A 21,141-nucleotide genomic window follows, 5' to 3' on the forward strand; every position below is an offset into this window, starting at 1 on the left:
TTAAGTCAGTTAAAAGACCCAACAGTCGATAGATAGCTGCACTTCTGTAATTTTTTGCCCATAGGATTATGTTTTAATTGTTTCAGCCTTTTTACATTCTCAACTAATTGTTCAACTTATAAGTTGCCGTTTGTAGGAATTTGTGTGTGTTTTTGACAATGAACCTGTTGCCAAAATTTTGGATGTTTTTGTGGATTTATATATTGATGCCGAAAGCCTTTGTCTAAGATAAGCACAGCAGGCATAATAATGGCTATTGAAGCTAAACCATTAGACACAATAATGCCCTTGTTCCTTTTTGTGCCAGCGATTCCATAAAATATAGTATTTTTCCATTGCTTAGCTTTTGAAAGCAAAGACCCATCAAAATTTGTGACTTAGCACAAGCATCTGCTGTTCAAATAACAAACTCAAATTTTGCCATCATTTAAATCTTAGACACTGGTAATTTTTTTTCTCTTTTAAGTCCAAGTATCTGGATGTTTTTCTCCATTCCCTTCCTAGTTTGTACTCAAGGATAAAGGCACCCTTGGATTCAAAAAGAATCTTCTTAGTAAAGGAACCTGAACCACAGATTCCTCTTAGCGTTTGTTCTGAGGTTCATAAACTTGGAAATCTTGCATCGCTGATATATTTGAACCCTATCCTTAAACTTTGTATAGCAAACTGTGTTTCCGGCACTGTCTGAGACTAAAGCTATTCTCTTCTGTGGATTTGTTTGTTAAGGTGGATAGTGCCATGTCACTGATCCAGGCTGCCAAGAACCTGATGAATGCTGTGGTACAAACTGTGAAGGCCTCCTACGTGGCCTCCACTAAATACCAGAAGTCTCAAGGGATGGCTTCTCTGAACCTTCCTGCTGTGTCTTGGAAAATGAAAGCTCCCGAGAAGAAGCCTCTAGTCAAGCGAGAGAAACAAGATGAGACCCAGACCAAAATCAAGCGAGCTTCCCAGAAGAAACATGTCAACCCAGTGCAAGCACTCAGTGAATTCAAAGCCATGGAGAACATTTAATTTGTCATTTCAGTTTTCCTTCCATCCTTCCTTCCTTCCTTCCTTTCAGAATTTATGCCTTCTGGATTATGTTAAAGTTTATTTACTTAATATTATGATAAAATCATTTAGATTAAAAAGAAATCAACAGATTTAGGAAGCACTACAGTTCAACTTTCAATCTGCAAGCACGGTAATGTTAGTATGAAAATGCTGTCTAGAAATGCTTCTGTGATATTTCTAGCTCCTGTTTTGCATAAAATAAGCCCTGCTTTAAATCTGTTTTATAACCAAAGATAAATTCACAGTAACAATCATCCTTCGCATAGCCGGATCATGTCATTCTATCAGGGGAAAATTGAGCCCTCTCAGTGTGAACGGGAATCAAACGTGGGTTTTCTTAAGAGTATATATATGCTGGGTGAATAAAGATAAACTTTGCTATGCTTAATAATTGGGAAAGTGGAAGCTCTAATTGCTACTTAGAACACTGACAACAATAGAAAATGAATTTGAAGAAGTAATATACTGTAGCATTCTTTCTAATTTAAATAGGTATTGACTTTTTTCCAGCCTGAACACATTGATGCATTTATTCTAAGTAACTCTTGAGGGGAACACACATTAGGGGTATAGATAATAGTGAGTGACAAGTTGTAGCCAAACCAGCATTTCCAAGATAGTTTTCCTTGGCTTTTGGGAACTGAAGAAGTTATTATAAAAGGAACTTGATGGGCATTGTGCGATGTATTAGAACACAGAAAATTTTTTACTTATTTTTGGGACGTGACAATGTCAATGCTTGGTTACAGATTACTGATTATTTTTTGCCACAAGACTAATAAAAAATTCTTGTTACCAGTGGGTGCTGTAAATGTTGCCTGTTTTCCCTCGGCATTCAAATGCAAATCCATCACTGTGTTCTTGTAATAATTGCTAGTCATTTTCCTTTAAGCTTAAAAAGAAACTTAGCAAATAATGTTTATTCAGGCTGCACCCTAGGTATGAATTGTCCTAATGGGAGCTTCATGGCATAATTTTGCTGTTTTAAATTTTTTATGAATTTCTGTTTTTATATCTTTTCCAATAAAGTATAAAAACCAGTTGTACTAGTCAGAGTTTTCTTCAACAGTTGATAAAATAAGTTTAATTCTATAGTGTAATGACTAATTGGAGTTAACTTTTAAAAGGCAATAATGGATGACTCATGCCTAATTTTCTTAAATGGTTTTGTTGAAAGTCAACAAGAGGCCCTGCACAACAGTGCACAACAGGCAAAATTGATCTGCTCTTTTGTAACTTTCAGTAGAAAAAAAAGACACTCAAGAGTTAATCAGCTGGAGTCATGGCCTTATTTGTTCCAAAGAGTTAGCAATTTCAGGTCCTTTAAATTAAAGGCATTTTATGTTACATGGGGGAACCCGTTTTATCTGTTTTGATTTATTTGGGCAATCCGTCAGCTTGCATACTGCAGTTGTGTGATCCCCAAAATGTTATTGGTAATTGAACTGTTAAAAGAAAAGTGGGATACAAAATTACAATTAATAATTCTAGGGGTTAATTACAGAATAATAAAAAAGATGAATTTTAGCACTTTGGGGGAAAGTAACATGTGAAAGAGCCTGATAACTTAAGAATTCCATTTTTAACTTCTTTCAGATCCAAATAGTGTTCATTTAAACATGCTTTTTACCATTCATCAGAAGATTACATTTAGAGAAGACAATACCTCTAGTATCAGTATGCTGTATATATACTCTTAGTTGTATATGGGCAATAATTCATTGACCTGCAAAGTAGTTGGCTTGGAGGTTCTAGAATTGCATCAAATAATATGAGAGTGCTTAGGCTTTGGTTTTGTTTTTGACATAATGGATAAAGTGTGCCCAAACTGACAAAAACGGGACCCTGACTGATAGCAGGAAATGATAAATGTGATTCTGGCACATTAAGGCTAGTAACTTAGTCAAGTTTAATAAAAGCTTTTTGTGAAAGCTTCAATTAACTTGGTTGAAAATCAAATTTGTGGGCCCACTTGTGGCTGACACTTGTCGCATAGGATGAGTAAATGTTAAAGACCCTGAATAAATGAATCAATCAATCTAATGAAAAGTGCATATGTGGAACTCAGGAAAGGGAAAGAGATAATAGTAATATAAAAGAAAATACAAATGAATAAGATAGAACTGAAGGGCAATGATCTGATGCAGTATTCAAGGAAATGAAGATGTAGATTCAATGTCAAAATGAAACTGAATGTTTGAAGTGCACATGAAAGTGGCTGGTGATAAGTCACATGTTACAATCCAGAGAATTATAACAAAAGAACCAGGAACTGGTTTTGAAGGAACATTGTGAATGAATGAAACGTGGGTGACATAAAAGAATGAGTGAGAATTGAGAAGGGAATTCAGAAAAAATGATTCAGCCACTAGAAGACCACTGCACAAAGCTACTTTAAAAAGATAACAGGTTGAGAATACACATTTGGCCATAATGCTATTTATGTACCTATGATGAATGAATCAGAGCATGAATGATGTAGTTTATTATGATGAAATATAAAAATAAGGAAAAAATGCCAGGTAAATTAGAGCCAAGAAATATGGAAGAACAAAGCAAATGGATCAATACACTTCAAACAATTAGAGCATGGATTGTCTAATTTGGTAATCAATACTGGAGAAATTGGGAGAAGACAGAAAAACAGAATAGCAAATTATCTCAAATCATCTTCCTGGGAAATACTAGAACATTCAAAAGACAAAGAAGAATTTTCATCCTGAAATAAAAGATTTTAACGCTGGCATCCATCCATGTTCCGAATACAGATAAGGAATAATTATATGAAAGTTTCTCTCAGATGTTAATAGGAATTGCAGAGCAGAAAGGAATTATTGTAGGAGATGTGAATGGTGTGCAAGATCCAAATTTAAACAAATCATCCCAATTGGTGGGTAGAATGGGCAGCTCCCAAAAAAGGTTTTTCAGTATATGGATATATTATCTTTGGTCAATGCTTGGAGATTAGAACCTTAATCAGAATAGAACTGGAGGGGACCTTGGAGATCTTCTAGTGGCTAGTCCAACCCCCTGCTCAAGCCGGAGACCCTACACTAGATAAGTGACTGTCCACTTAACAACCGTCTCAGTAACAGAAATGTTGGCCTCAATTGTGGTTGTAAGTTGAGGGCTACCTGTGTATGTATGTGTGCGCATGCGCACACATGCACACATACATACAAGTTGAAAAGTGGCAAAAACAATACATCAAATACATAACAAATGACCTTCGACTTATTTCGGTACAAAAACAATATGACAATAAAACAACTTCTCTCTAAAGAATATTACCAATAATTAAAATATTATAGAATACTACCTTACAATTTTCATAAAAAATATTCTTCTCTATACTGTACTTATTGTCAAATATGAATAACCATACAAATATTAATCCACAATATTTATCTGGTCAAATCAAATCTAAGCCTCAAAATCCAAACTTATAAGATGATTTTTCTCCTTGTCTTGTAAGAAATCTAACAATGGTTTTCCAGCTCGCCAGAAATTTAATCAAATCATGGTCTCTAATCAAGAATGCCAATTTTGCCACCATGACTAGCTCCAATGGTTTCAAAGTCCAAACTTCGATTGCATGTATATGGCCCTCTTTCACTCTAGGTACTTTTGGCAACCTAGGAGATGATGGCTAATAAAGTCCCATGTTTTCTTTCACCCTGTTTATCTGCTATTTCTAAAATAAACATTTCAGGTTTCAATTCTACATCCATTTTCAAAATATTGTGAACCAAGATACTGTAGGTATCTGACTCCAAAATGTCTTAGCCTTTTTGCCTGCCCCCCAAAAGTGGTAAAATTCCATCAAATTGATTACGTTTCCAACATTTGTTTGAGACTCCCTTATATGTCTTTTTTGCAATTTATCAGGAGTTGAATACCATCAATAAAATACATCATTTTATTAAAACATTCTTTCCAATTATACAGGTAAAGGTTCCCCTCGCACACATGTGCTAGTCATTCCCGACTCTAGGGGGCGGTGCTTATCTCCGTTTCAAAGCCAGCGCTGTCTGAAGGCGTCTCCATGGTCATGTGGCTGGCATGACTAAATGCTGAAGGCGGCAGGAACACTGTTACCTTCCCACCAAAGGTGGTTTCTATTTTTCTACTTGCAATTTTTACATGCTTTTGAACTGCTAGGTTGGCAGAAGCTGGGACAAGTAACGGGAGCTCACTCTGTTGCTCTGCACTAGGGATTTGAACCACCAAATTGCCAACCTTTCTGATCGACAAGCTCAGCGTCTTAGCCACTGAGCCCCCACGTTTCAATTATAGTTCAAATCTCAAACCCTGTCCACATATTTTCCCATTGATTCAGGCATAATAGAACCAATTTTTAGCCTATTTAGCCATACAATCTCTAACATATGACTATTTACGATGAAAATTCAATAACACTTTATAAGCTTTTGCAAAAAGATGTTCATCGTTAGTACATATTTCTCTTTCATACCTCATTTTCTTGCCTGTTTGACAAAAAAATTGACTGATTTCTTTTAATCTAGTTTAAATCTTTCAGACAATTGCATGTGTGTAAATCACAGGGGGGAAGTATAACCCTTGTCCTCCAATTCTTCTTTTGATTTAAGCCTAAAAGCCATATCATCACGATCCAATGAATCAACATAAGTCGTCTAAGGTTGTCTGGTTATCATTTTCCTGCTAAAAAAAAGCTTCTTGGGGTGAAAAGTCCAACTAAATACGGTCGTGGCACGACAAAACCGCGCTCCACTAAAGCGCGCCCGATTAAACCGTGTCGCTGACATCATCAGCAGCGCGACAACAGCGACCGCGGAGAAAAAAAGGCGCTTTAAAAAGCGCTTTGAAAGCAAGCCGATTCAAGTTAAGGTAAGGGTTAGGTTAGGGTTAGGGTTAGGGTTAGGGTTAGGGTTAGGTTAAGGGTTAGGTTTAGGGTTAGGTTAAGGGTTAGGTTTAGGGTTAGGGTTAGGTTTAGGTTTAGGGGTTAATTTTAGCTTTAGCGTTTACAGCGTGCTTTTTTTGTCGCGCTGTGATGACGTCAGCTACGCGGTTTCGTCGAGCGCGCTTTAGTCAAACGCGGTTTTGTGGTGGAACCGAATACGGTATCTGAATGCGTTCTAACAGATAGTACAATAGTCATCCGTATTGCTGTGAAGGTTTCTGTAGAATGTGGGTTGAAATGTGTACAAGCCATTGATAAATTGTTTGATTATGTTTAAGCAGCTTTACTAAGTATATGCTAAAGACGATTTGACATATTTCCTCTGCCTCTTTGGTGCTAAGCCAAAGGTTATCCTTTTAAAACTGCATGTCTAAATTAGGGTGTTGGTCAAGCCATTGAAAATGGTTCTGTCCCTTGTGCCTGGTGGGGCTTCAGAGTTAATGATGTGGGGAAAAATTGAAAGGCTTCACAAAAGAGAAATGCATGCACGGCTTCAGAATGAAAAAGGCAGATGGGATAGCTAAAATTACCCGAGCTTATAAGAGGAAAGGCAACAAAGAGCATGCACAGCACACTTTAAGCCAGGGTTCTGGATGAAATGCAACTGGGCAGTGAATCAGTGGCCGGGAAGTTCCCCTCCTGGCAGTAAATCAGTGTCTCAAAAGATGCTCTTAAATAAAGACCTTTTCATGTCTCTGAGTTCAGTAAGTGAAGAAAAGTGATAGCTAGGCCGAGGTCAGCCGGAATATAATAATAAGAGAGGAATGCTTCAGTCTGGTTTTGATGCTTTAGCTCTCTGCTCTATTGAGAAAAGCAGCTTTAAATATTTTTGCCAGGGAGAGGAAATCGACACACAGAAAGGATTGCCGTGCTTTCTTCTACTGCACAGCAGAATTGTTCTTGAATCTGGACATCTCAACTACATGCTTGTTAGTTTATGCTTGTCAAATTATTTTTGCAATTGGCTCAACAACCCAACATAACCAACTGTCCTGAGCTGAGGTAGATAACTGGATTCCTAGCAGTGGTGGGTTTCAAAAATTGTTCGAACCTACTCTGTGGGTGTGGCCTCCTTTGTGGGAGTGGCTTGCCGCCCATGTGATCGGATGGGAGTGGCTTGCCGCCCATGTGACCGGATATGAAGATGCCGACGACACTTGTCAGAACCACCTTAAATTACCTCACACACAGCACTGGCTGGAGTTGAAGTCCAGACATCTTCAAGTTGCCAAGGTTGAGAAACACTGTACTAAATAGACTTTCCCCTCTCTTTGACAGGCTCCTTATCTTTGAATTATTTGGGAAACAAGTAAAAATTTGTGGCCTTTCCCATGCTGGGAATAGCTGTGCCTCTTGAATTTGACCAGAGACCAAGAATGCAATTCTGAATTCAAATATTTCTTCATGAAAAAGCCACTTTTAAACATATGTGAGAGAAGATTAAACATGCTACAACAGTACCTTGATACTCAATTGCTTTGAAACTCATTGAATTTGAATTTTCAACGCATTTTGTTGGGAAAATTTTGGCCCAGTCCTCATCGTTTGTTTGGTACTCAACACACGAGCTAGAACTTACAATACAATACAATACAATACAATACAATACAATACAATACAATACAATACAATACAATACAATACAATACAATACAATACAATACAATACAATACAATACAATAGCAGAGTTGGAAAGGACCTTGGAGGTCTTCTAGTCCAACCCCCTGCCTAGGCAGGAAACCCTATACCGTTTCAGACAAATGGCTCTCCAACATCTTCTTAAAGACGTCCAGTGTTGGGGCATTCACAACTTGTTGATGTCGGCTGCCTTGCGACTCACTACAGGTAGTCCTTGACTTACAACACTTCATTTAACCATTCAAAGTTACAACATCACTGAAAAAGTGACTTATGACCATTTTTCACATTTACGACCGTTGTAGCATCCCCATGGTCACATAATTTACATTCGGATGCTTGACAACTGATTCACATTTAAGATGGTTGCAGTGTCCCAGAGTCATGTGATCGCCTTTTGTGACCTCCTGACAAGGAAAGTCAATGGGGAAGCCAGATTCATTTAACAACCAAGTTACCATTTTAACAGCTGCAGTGATTCACTTAACAAATGTGACAAGAAAAGTTGTAAAATGGGGCAAAACTCACTTAATACATTTCTCACTTAACAACATAAATTTTGGGCTCAATTGTGGTTGTAAGTTGAGGACTATTTGTACATTATTCCTTATGGGAAAAATTGTTTGGTATTCATTGATTTTGGTACTCATCGCACCTCCTGGAACCAATTAACAATGAATACCGAGGTACCACTGTATTTCATTACTGCTGGAAATCCATCTTTAGAAACCATAACTGTTCGAAGGCAGCTTTGTGACGTTTCAGGGAATTATATAGTGCAGAACATTTTGTTTTTGAAATAAATGCAAATTAGATGCTTCCTCTTTTTATATATAGCCGAGGTGGCGCAGTGGTTAGAGTGCAGTACTGCAGCCACTTCAGCTGACTGCTAACTGCAGTTCGGCGGTTCAGGGTTGACTCAGCCTTCCATCCTTCCGAGGTGGGTGAAATGAGGACCCAGACTGTAGGGGCAATATGATGACTCTGTAAACCACTTAGAGAGAGCTGAAAGCCCTATGAAGCGGTATATAAGTCTAACTGTTATTGCTATTGCTATTGCTATATTAACGGTTCCTAAGACCTAGACTCCAATGTGACTTGACTATCTCTTCCATTTTCTAGAGCAAATTTAAGAATTGAGGTCCATGAAACAAAAATTAGATAAAACATTTTGACAAAGAAGAAAGTATACTATATTGCTAGATTCAGTGGTGGGTTTCAAAAATTTTTAGAACCTCTTCTGTAGATGTAGCCTGCTTTGTGGGAGTGGCTTGCTGGACATGTAACCAGGTGGGAGTGGCTTGCCAGCAATGTGACCAAGTGGGAATGGCTTGGCAGTCATGTGACTGGGTGGGTGTGGTCAACTTGCAAAATGTGGTGAAACTCACTTAACAACGCTCTTGCTTACCAACCAAAATGTTGGTTCAGAAACTCTGGCATTTGAAGTCTTAAAGCTGTCAAGTTACAAGACCCTTGCACCCCTAACCCTTTGGGGGAAAAAAACCCAGGGGTGTTTAAACTTGACAGCTTTAAGACTTGTGGACTTCAACTCCCAGAATTCCTCCTCTCGCTCTTCATCTTGACGATGTGCGGACGGGCGGGGGGAGGGAGCCGGAACCGGTTTTAAACAGCACTGTAGATTTGTGGAACCTCTTCTATAGAAGAGGTTAGAATTGGCAGGAATCCACCCCTGGCTAGATTCCACCTATCTGGGAAGAGGGTGGGAGGTGTGTTGCCTGTTTTCTAGAAGCAGTCACATTTTATTTCATGTGAGTTCACATCCTTTCAAGACATCGTCCCACTTAGAGGCAAAGCCACGTCATCTGACAGCGAAAAGCTCTTCTATCATCCTGGTTGTGTTGAATTGTCATCCATCTAAACTGATGCATTTTTAAAAGAAATTGAAGCTCAATCAAGCTCATTATGTACAGTTCGCATCTCTTCTTGTAATCTCTTCCTTCATATCCTCCCTTCCTCTCCAAACTCATCTGCTCTATATCTCCTTCTAAGGTGGGCTTATGCCTCTCACTGTATTTGGTGGTCCATAGAGCTTGAACAGCTGCTAAATGGATGGATATAATGGGTGCTATCGCATAATCCGCCTTGCCTTATTAAGATTTGTCAATGAGCTGACTTAGATACTTTTTTTTGGAATATGAATTTTTATTATTCCACACAGGACCATATTTTATGCATGATCATTTCAAAAGCCAAGTCAAATGCTAATTGGCATGAATTTAGGCTGGCACAATCTGCTGGTTACCCAGGCCCTTCTCCATCTTCAGGGGAGATCCTCAGCTTCCACCAGGTTGTTGGGAAGTAAAGAACAGAGGAGCAGAATTAAAGCTTCAACCTGATTTTGGAGGGGGAATAAGCAATACCTCTTTATTATGAATGATTTGAATCTCCAGGGCTCTGACAGAGGACATCCTAAAGTTCTAAAGGAATTCACTGATGATCCCTTATGTATTCTCTTTGAGAGACCCTGAAGAGCAAAGTGATGTTTTAGATGCCTAGAAGAAAGCAAATGTTGTCCCTGTTTTCAAAAAAAAGGGAAAAGGAAGGTCCTGGATATTATAGAGCAGTGATGGATAACTTTTTTGTCATCACATGCCGAAAGCGTGCATGTGCACACCCACACCAATAATGCAATGCACACATGGCACACACACCCCCGTGCACCCCGCACCCCTGTGCATGTGTGTGTGGCCCCTCTGCTCTCCCCCTGCGCTCCTCCCGCCACCACCACCCCTCGCATGCACGCACAAACCCCAATACCCCCCCTCGTGCTCCATTTGGGGCCTAGCAGGTCTCCCTGAAGCCTCCTGGGACCAAAACCGCAGAACCGGTAGTAAAAAAAATTGAATATCACCACTGCCTTCAAGTTAATTTTGAATCCTGGCAGCAGTCTGGACAGAAGTTCACTAGTTTAATTGGCAAGATTTTTGGTGGCTTGGCATTGCCTCCTTCCTAGGGCTGAGAGAGAGTAGCTCAAGGTCAATCAGCTGGTCTTGTGCCTAAGGCAGGAGTTGAGTTGACAGTGATGAAAGAAATGTCCTTCTGGGTTCAGCTCCAAGTGGGGAAAAAGACACTGGAGACATGGAGGCTGCTTGGAAAGATGGTTTATTGTTGGACACGGCCACATGGCTTGAGCCCTGAACAGAAAAGGTGATCACATGCTTCAATGTTGGTGGAGAAGAAGAGAAGGGCTGAGGGAGGGGCTTGCTAGGCTTTTTATAACCTGTTCAGTCCCACCTCCCTGTTTCCTGTTCCTGTGTGAAAAATATATTCTGATTGGTTGTCAGACTCCCATGGGGCCATGCAGGGGCAACTCTCTAAGCTGCGTTTTGAATCCAGGTTTGGTTGAGTTCTCAGATGCCATGTGGTCAGTTGGGTAAACGGCCATTTAAAGCCATTATCATGCTTTAATCCCATCCCCCCTGCAGCTGAAGTGGAGAAGTCTTTATTATGTAAAGTGGAACGGCTTGGCCTTCTTAATGGCCCATTGATGAAGTGGGGAGGGGCAGGAAGCTGCAGGCAGCTATTCTGTCTTTTAAAACATGTTTCTTCCTTTTCACATCCAGAGAAATATTCTGCCTTTTCAATATTTCCTAGGATACTTCATTTTTCTGGGAGAGGGCTGGACGATAACTTCCTACAACAGCCTCTTGGTTTCTAGCCTGGTGCCTTAAGCCATTACACCAAGCTGACTCTCAGTTTCAATTTAGATAAAGGAAAGTAGGAAGTTGGAAAAACTAGAAAAACCCTCATGTGCCTCTGGATGACATATGAGATTGGCTCTCCAATCAAACTGAAGGCCAAAGATCCAGTTTCTGAAGCTTTTTTCATCTTTGAGGAACAAAAGGCTTATCTCTCCCCCCCCACCCCACCTCCATCTATCAAATACAATCACATTTAAGTGGTGTGCTCAGATAGCAGAAACAATTTAAAAATCCACAAAGGTGGCACTTTCTTTACTTTCATTTCTTTTTTTTAAAAAAAGATTAATGATTAGGAACAGAATCCATTAAATAATGGAAGAAATAAAAGAGAACAACTCTTCACATCTGTAGATTTTACAAACAATAGAGTCAGCACCTTAAATTACATCTTTTTTTTAAAATGCATATAATTCATTTGAAGCTTATGGTGCCTAGCCAGCTATTATGCCCGCCCCTTCTATGGTAGCTTCAGGTGATCAGGCCAAATAATGATCTACCCTACAAGAAGATTGGAAGGCCATTGTAGTGGGATTCAAAGTTGTACATGTCAAAATTTGGGCACATAGAGTGTTTATAAGCTTTCAAAAATTACATTGGTTCCCTTTTTAAAGCCACTAAGACGAGTGGTGTTTGTAGCATACTGGGGTTGTGAATTCCAGCAATTATATTTTATGAAGGAAGGTATGTTCATTACCTTGAGTTATAATAAAAATAATAAGCACACAAAATATAGTTTCCAGTTTATTGGTATTTGTATGCCGCCCACTCCCAGGGGACTCTGGGCGGCTTACAGACAATAAGGGATTAAAAATTAAAAATAGAAATATTAAAAATAGAAATATAATCATTTTAAAAATACACAACATATCATATATAGATTATAAGTGGATGGATGGGTGGATGGATGCAGTGGTGGGATTCAGCCAGTTCGCACCTATTCGTTGAGAACCGGTTGTTAACTTTCTAAGCAGTTCGGAGAACCGGTTGTTTGAAGAAATCTTATTTTTTTCCACTTTACAGGGCTAATCCTGTAAGGAAGGCAGGAAGAAAACATTCTGGTGTTGTTTCTAGCCTAACCTTTATTGCCCTGTTTACAGAAACTGCCTCTCAGGTTATCCCTTATTACATTGTAACAGCTAAGGCGAAGCGCCCATCGACGTGAGTGACCTTGAGTTGGCCACGCCTACCCAGTTACATGACCACCAGCCCTGCCTATCCAGCTGGTCTTTAGGGCAGAGAACCGGTTGTTAAATTATTTGAATCCCACCACTGGATGGATGGATGGATGGATGGATGGATGGATGGATGGATGGATTGATTAGAGATGGAGAGATAGAGAGATAGATGATAGATAGATGATAGATAGATAGATAGATAGATAGATAGATAGATAGATGATAGATAGATAGATAGATAGATAGATAGATAGATAGATAGATGATAGATAGATAGATAGATAGATAGATAGATAGATAGATAGATAGATAGATGATAAATAGATAGATAGGAGAGATAGGCATAGATAGATAGATAGATAGATAGATAGATAGATAGATAGATAGATAGATAGATAGATAGATGATAGATAGATAGATGATAGATGATAGATGATAGATGATAGATAGATGTTAGATAGATGATAGATAGATGATAGATAGATAGATAGATAGATAGATAGATAGATAGATAGATAGATAGATAGATAGATAGATAGATAGATGATAGGAGAGATAGGCATAGATAGATAGATAGATAGATAGATAGATAGATAGATAGATAGATAGATAGATAGATAGATAGATAGACAGACAGACAGACAGACAGACAGACAGACAGACAGACAGACAGACAGGCAGATGATAGATAGATAGATGATAGATGATAGATAGATAGATAGATAGATAGATAGATAGATAGATAGATAGATAGATAGATAGATAGATAGATAGATAGGAGAGAGAGGCAGAGAAAGAGTGAAAGAGATAAATAGGAGAGACAGAGAGAAATAGGCAGAGAGAGAGACAGACAGACAGACAGAGAGAGATAAAGTCTATCGTGGAGCACAATCAAATACAAGCAGCTTCTTTGAGAATGATTACAAATGAAATATACTCTCCATCTTTCTCCTTACAACCCCGGATTTTTTATTTTTTTTAAAGAGCAATACTACTCTATTGGAGCTGACTTTGCATTCATTGTCTCTTACAAATTTTCAGATCTTTTCTCTTTGTTGAATGGTGTATTCACCTAAAATAAACACCCACCCTCCTTCCTCAGCAGCTATCTCATCTCCGGGAGGACGTACACAGAGACTACACCCTTTCTTCCGCCATCTCACTTCTTCCTTTATCCCTTTCTATAGGACAGGAAAGCCACCTGGGGAGAGACTATACTGAAATACAAAAACGAAAAGGGGAACAGTATTATTCAATAAGAAAGCATTTGTACCACTTTTTAACGCCAGGTGATTCTCATTTCCTTGAGCTGGGGTTGGTAAACCAACCTAATTTCCCTAACAAATAAGAATAAATTACTTTTTAAGTTTTTTAAGAGTACACTAGTTTTTTTGCAGAAACACCAGGAGGTACACAACTGGAAGCTACCGTGTTTTCTAGGGCTATCTTCCTCAAAGGTGATGCTCTCTAAATATATAAACTTAAAACGCCCAGATTTTCTGAGAATTTGCAGTTTGGGGAAGACTGAGCTAGGATCTCAAGATGTATATATTAAAATGTGGGGTTTGTCTACGCTTGGAGTCCTTAGTCTCCAAATTTGGCCTATGGATTTGCTCTTTGCCTAACACAGTGTTTCTCAACCTTGGAGGCTTTAAATCCTGTGGACTTCAACTCCCAGAATCCCCCAGCCAGCACAGCTGGCTGGGGAATTCTGGGAGTTGAAGTCCACAGGACTTAAAGCCTCCAAGGTTGAGAAACACTGGCCTAACATTTTGCTGTGAAGAAAAAAAAATGATGGTTTATGTGGCTCATAAAAGCAAAGTAACCTGTTTTATTCCTTGCAACATTCCGATAAAGACATAACTTCTCTTAGTTTTTTATTAAATATTTCATCTCATCTCATTCAATGAAATTCAGGATAAATACTACTTAATTACTAAGTATGATTCTTGCTTTCTAATTGCCAAAGAATTGTGTTGATTTGATTTTTTATTATTTTTTGTCAAACCACTTCGCTTTGCCTAAGCGTCTCTTCATTATGGTGAGGTAAAAGCCAGTTGCTGCCCCGCATTAGGTAGCAAAAATCTTAAAGATGGTCCTGATTTACAGGTTTTTCAGATCCTGCCTGAATAAACTATGTGTCAGGCCTGGAGCCGGTTTCTTTTAGGATCCTCGGCCTGCCACACTCATATTCTATTCTCCTACGCTGTTTCATTAGTGGGGAATTGTGAGGGGGAATAGTAAGGAGTAGAATGTGATGTTGTCAAAATAAAATTCCTTTCTAGAAAGTAGGAGAAGAAGAAGTGTGGTGGAGAGGTAAGGGAAGAAGAATGAGGTAAGGGAAGGTGGGTAGAGGGGAGAGAAAAAGAAGAAGAGGAGGGAGGAAGAGAAAGAAAGAGAAGGAGAGAAGGCAGGAAGGAGAAACAAAAGGGTAGGAGTAGGGAAGAGATAAAGGAAAGAAGAAGGGGATGGAGACAAGGAAGGAAGGAAGTAGAGAAGGGAGGGAGGGAGAAAGGAAAAGAAAGAGAAAACAAGGTGGTTTCTTAGCAAGTGCGAAGGATGGTAAACAAAGCATTCTAAACTATACCTTATAACCTTCCAAATGGGATAATAATAATATAAGAATGGCAAAGAAAAAGAATAATTATGTGAATGTATATCTATAATCTGTATGTAAGAGAACAAATGACAGTAAAAATATATAGCATAATATAGGTAAATAATATCTGGTCATAAGTAGCTAAGTTTAAATAAATAAAGAAATGTACATACAAATGGATAACGAATAAGGAGATTATGAATGAAAGATAGAAATGTATAGTAGGGAAAACACTAACTGCAAAGAAACCAATTCGGAACTGCTGTATGATATAAGATGGAACTTATTGTGCCTATGTTGTTTTTAAGTTATGTGTTTGTTTTTGTTGATGTGTTTATGTGTTTAAAATAAAAAAAAATATCAAAAAAAATCCTTTCTAGAATACAAGGTCATCCTTTGTCTCTACATCTCTGCACCTGACCGGAACTGGATGGGTGGAACTGCCAGGATGGCAGTGGAAGATTGGACTGTGTGATGGATTTGTGGGTGTGGGGGCAAGATCTTGAACTTTCAACTGGGTGGGGGAAACCGGGAAGCTTTCAGGTTCAGGTTTTCCCACATGTGCCAACATGACTCTCTTAATAAATTGGAACTTTGAGCAATACTTTGCCTTGGACTCTGATTTACTTTTGGATATTATTTGGAACTCTGACACTATGGCCATATTAAGCTTCCTAAGTCAATAATTGTTTGGTGGCCCTGGAAAATGATCCTCCTTTCTGAAGTCCACATTTAAATATCTCTTGCTTTTTCTTAACAGAATCTCACTATTGTTATGACAATGGCTCCACACAAAGCTTGGTTTAAGGCTTATCTTTGTTGCACTTAAAGAAAATAACCTTTTTAAAATACACTTATAGCTATCCATGTTTAGAAACACAGAGAGAGGGGGGAGGGAGGGAGGGGAGAGAGACAGAGGGGGGAGGAGACTCAGAGAGAGAGGGAGGGAGGGAGGAGGGAGGAGACAGAGAGAAAGAGAGAAGGGGGGAGGGAGGAGAGAGACAGAGACAGGTCCATCTATTCCCAAATGGTAACAGGGGTGATATTTTCATGTATACATAATCAACTGCAATAATAAATTCCATCAAAGTGAATATGGCTCTATCATAGGCATGCAGAGATTGCTGTTTAAAATCCCTGAAAGTAACTTCTAACCCACCAAAGAATTTTTTGATGCTCTCACTATAAATCTCTAAACAGGGTTAGCGATCAGTTTCACATACATGTCCGCTTCATTAAATGTTGTTTCCTGGGGTTATTAGATGGTCAGGGAAAGCTGATTACCTGGCCTTCTTTTGTGATTTTAGAACACAGAACTTTGCAAAGTTGGTGAAGTTTTTTTAAAATGAAAGACAATTTGGTGTATTCTCTTGGAAAGAGGACTACAATAAAAGTTGAGTTTAATAGGTATCGTTCTAGTCTAGTGCCTTCAGATCCAATGGGCAAAGTTTGTTCAGATTTCAGCCCCAACTGAATAGACTAATGCCCATTAAATCAAGGTTTGATTGCAAATGATGCAAATTCAGGTTCAAATTCAATTAACATTCAGATTTAATGGAGTTGTCTCTTAAGTTTTCTCTGTAAATTAATATTCAATGAAGATCTAGATTTAACAGGCACTTCCCAAGTGTTCCATTAAATCACTCATGCTGTAGTCCTCTAATTTCTGTTGCTAAAGATGCTGCAGCTGCAAGGACCACATAAAATTGGCAGCTCTCTTTTCTCCTGGCATTTTTAAAGATTTCTTTATCCCCTGAAACATGCAACATTAGTCCTTGTTTATAAAGAACTCACTTTATCTGGAAACAAGAAGATCCTGTAACTTAAGCATTGTTGTTATACTTCAAATCCAATTATGTCATTTTGTTGATTATTTTACAGATTGCAGAAGCTACTTTCTTTATCTCAACAGATAAATGTTCAAATTGTCTTTCTTGGAACTTGATCTGAGATCGTAAAATTCTTTACAAATGCAAAGGTACATGAATATTAAATCTTGTCTATTCATATTCAGTTAATAGGCAAAGTTACTGTTGCCTTTTAAAATAATGTGACTGGAATTGGGTGCTTTTTCTTCTCAAGCTTGAATGGAGTTTGATTAAAAGACTATTGATAACATTGGCAACTTTAACTTCTTCATTTTTCCATGTTTCAGTATGATTCTCCCTTTCAAGGAGCCTACACAAAAACTCAGTGGTGGTTCCAGGAGTAAATGAATCATGTAAACAGTTCAGATAAAGTTTGCAATGTCCTGAGAAACTGACTAATTCTTTTTCAGTGGCATGGAAAAATTACTATGTTCTCCCCCGCCCCTCCCCATGCCCCAAATCAACAGCAAGCAAGAATGCAAGACATCCTAATCCAGGAGGAAGACTTTTGCCTATGGACTGATTCCAATACCATCCAGCTGGTATTATTTTTAACAAGAAGTCACTGCAATTTTCCAGGGAATAAAGCCAGTCTCCAGATTAGTCTATCAGATCTGGGAATCTGAACAGGGAGTACACCTCATTCTTAGTTCTCATTCCATCACATGTGGGGGGAAAAAACCTTGTACTTCTGTCTCTGATTCATCCAAGATGGCTCTTTCTATTTTCCCAAAGTCCTGCTCTTGAGACCATCCAGAGCATGTGAGAAAGGGATGGTGAGTTGAATTCTCTTCTATAGTCCTGACACTGAAATGCACTCCAAGGATATGATTCTCTTCCGTTGGTTTCAGAGTTTAAAAGTGGAACAGTGTAATAATCAGATACATCAATAGCTTTCAGTCAAAAGTGGGTTGCAGCCATTTTTTTGACACAACTGACATAACCTTGGTTAGACTGCAAAAATAAAATAAAGGAAAAGCTTTTCAACCTGGAACACGCACACCTCCTTTGCTTCCTAAAAAATGGTGAGTGTTTCTTTCACTGGGGAAAAAGTCTCTGCTGCTGCGGTAACTGAGAACATTCTCATGAAATGCGCCAATTCACTGTGGTCAACTCATTGTTATCAACTCACCACAGGACAACTCACTGTGGCCAACTCACTGCAGGACAACTTGCCGGACAAATTCAAAAGTTAAATTAATTTCAACGGAACCATGGCCAATAATAATAAAGTAAAGAAAGTCAATCCAGAAATAACGATTTTGACGAAAACGTGGTCGGCAATAATAAAAGTAACGAAATGAAACAATTAATACAGCATTGATTGAGTTGTCCCGTGGCGAATTGTCCCATGGGGAATTGTCCTCCAATGAATTGGCCATGGTGAGTTTTCCTAGACCACAACTCTCAAGTACAGCTTGATTCTTAATTATTAAGATGCGCTCTACATGGGGCAGCCCTTGAAGAGCATTCGGAGACTTCAGTTCGTCCAGAATGCAGCTGCGCGAGCGATCGTGGGTGCACCTCGGTACACCCACGTCACACCTATCCTCCGCGAGCTGCACTGGTTACCGATTGGTCTCCGGATACGCTTCAAGGTGCTAGTCGTTACTTATAAAGGCCTTCATGGTATTGGACCTGGGTACTTGAGAGACCGCCTGCTGCCAATTACCTCCCAAAGACCCATTAGATCACACAGGGCTGGCCTCCTCCGGGTTCCGTCTACCAGCCAATGTCATCTGGCTACTACCCAGGGGAGGGCCTTCTCTGTGGCAGCCCCGGCCCTTTGGAACGAACTCCCCGCAGAGATTCGGACCCTCACCTCTCTCCAGGCCTTCCGGAAAGCCGTTAAAACCTGGTTGTGTCGGCAGGCCTGGGGTTGATGAGTTCCCTTCCCCCCTCGACTCGTGTGGCTGTTGGTTATTTTTAAATGCCTTGTATTTGTAGTTTTTGTGTTTCCCTTTCCCTCCTTGGGTTTGTGCGCCGCCCTGAGTCCCCGCCGGGAATAGGGCGGCATATAAATAAAACGAAACCTAAACCTATTACAATCTTGTCTTTTTCGTGACAGCAGTACAAAAGGCATTTTCTACTGCTTCCTTCTGGAATGCATTTGTCCTAGAAGTCTGTAGAAATTCTCAGTCATCTAGATTATGGTGTCCCAAAGATGCTTTTTTTTCCAGGAGGCAACTGGACTTTCCGATTTTGAAGATGTTTCACTTCTCATCCAAGAAACCTCTTCAGGTCTGCTAGGATAGTGCGGAATGGAAGGATTTATATTATAACAAGAGAAGTCCAGTTGCCTACTTGAGAGACCGCCTACTGTCAATTACCTCCACTAGACCAATAAGATCCCACAGACTAGGCCTCCTCCGAATTCCATCAGCCGGCCAGTGTCGACTGGCGACTACCCGGAGGAGGGCCTTCTCTGTGGCTGCTCCGACCCTCTGGAACGAACTCCCCGTGGAGATTCGTACCCTCACCACCCTCCAGGCCTTTCGCATAGCCCTTAAAACCTGGCTGTTCCGACAGGCCTGGGGCTAAAGACTTGTAGCCCTCAATTCGAATGGTATGATTGTTGTGCTTTTTAATTGTGTATGGTCTTCATGTTTTGTAACTTTGTTTGTTTTTTCCCCTCCCTTGAGTTGTGAGCCGCCCTGAGTCCCTTCAGGGAAAAGGGCGGCATACAAATAAAGTATATATATATATATATATTTTAAAAAAAACACCTTTGGGACAACCATCACTTGGATGACTGAGAATCTCTACAGAAGTTTAGCCATACAATTTGAGATGAACACCCTTTGAATGGTATGGGAGTAGGAATGGATTTCCAGAGACAAACATTGCAGACTACAGGAATGAGGAGCACTACTCAGGTGACCCAGAGGACACAGATAAACCTCCAAGTGCTTCAACAACCCTCCAAAAGGTTGCAGATGACCAGTTGTCTGCAAGGAACATACATCCTTCCATTCCACACTGTCTTGTCAGAGCTGAAGAAGCTTCTTGGATGAGAAGCGAAATGTCTTCAAAAGAAAAAAAAAACCAGAAAGTCCAGTTGCCTCCTGAAAAAAGCACCTTTGGGACAACCATAACTTGGATGACTGAGAATTTCTACAGACTTCTAGGACAAATGCATTCCAGAAGGAAGCAGTAGAAAATGCTTTTTGTACTGCTGTCACGAAAAAGGCAAGATTGTAGTAATTAAGAATCAAGCTGTACTTGAGAGTTGTGGTCGAGGAAAACTTGCCATAGCCAAGTCACCATGGCCAAGTCATTGCACGACAATTCACCACAGGACAAGAAAGTCCAGTTGCCTCCTGAAAAAAACACCTTTGGGACAATCTGTCCTAGAAGCTTGTCACCAATCAAGTACAAATCAACTTTAACTTTTTCTGAGCTCCTGAGATGAGTCAGTTGACTGTATCTCACAACAGTCACTTGTGCCCTTGTGACCTCTAGACTGGAATACTGCAACGTGCTCTACATGGGGCTGCCCTTGAAGAGTATTCGGCAACTTCAGCTTGTCCAGAATGCAGCCGCGCGAGCGATCGTGGGTGCGCCTCGGTTCACCCACGTAACACCTATCCTCCGCGAGCTGCACTGGCTGCCTGTTGATCTCCGGGTATGCTTCAAGGTGCTAGTTGTCACCTACAAAGCCCTTCATGGTATTGGATCTGGGTACTTGAGAGACCGCCTACTGCCAATTACCTCCACTAGACCAATTAGATCCCACAGGTTAGGCCTCCTCCGAATTCCATCAGCCGGCCAGTGTCGACTGGTGACTACCCGGAGGAGGGCCTTCTCTGTGGCTGTTCCGACCCTCTGGAACGAACTCCCTGTGGAGATTCGTACCCTCACCACCCTCCAGGCCTTCCGCACAGCCCTTAAAACCTGGCTGTTCCGACAGGCCTGGGGCTAAAGACTCGCTGCCCCACTTCAAATGGTATGATTGTCGTGTTTTTTAACTATGTATGGTTTTATGTTTCTGTAACTTTGTTTGTTTTTCCCTTCCTTTGAGTTGTGAGCCTCCCTGAGTCCCTTCAGGGAAAAGGGCGGCATACAAATAAATTAAAATGAAATGAAATGAAATGAATGAAATATTGCCACCTGCTAAGGCATGCTCCTGTAACAGATTCT

General features: G+C 39.9%; 1 protein-coding gene across 1 annotated transcript in view; it reads left to right on the forward strand.

Annotated features, from left to right (window-relative positions):
- Positions 1-2,096, forward strand: part of CTNNA1 (catenin alpha 1) — a 75,627-nt gene extending 73,531 nt beyond the window's left edge. The window contains exon 18 of the mRNA XM_014058590.2: positions 727-2,096. Coding sequence (XP_013914065.1) covers positions 727-1,014 — 288 coding nt within the window. The 3' untranslated portion in view covers positions 1,015-2,096. The remainder of the gene's footprint in view (positions 1-726) is intronic.
- Positions 2,097-21,141: the final 19,045 nt, after the last annotated feature.

This window comes from Thamnophis sirtalis, unplaced genomic scaffold, assembly GCF_051295495.1.
Source record: "Thamnophis sirtalis isolate CommonGarterSnake01/CBP01778 unplaced genomic scaffold, rThaSir2_p1.2 scaffold_5, whole genome shotgun sequence".
Classification (NCBI taxonomy): Eukaryota; Metazoa; Chordata; class Lepidosauria; order Squamata; family Natricidae; genus Thamnophis; species Thamnophis sirtalis.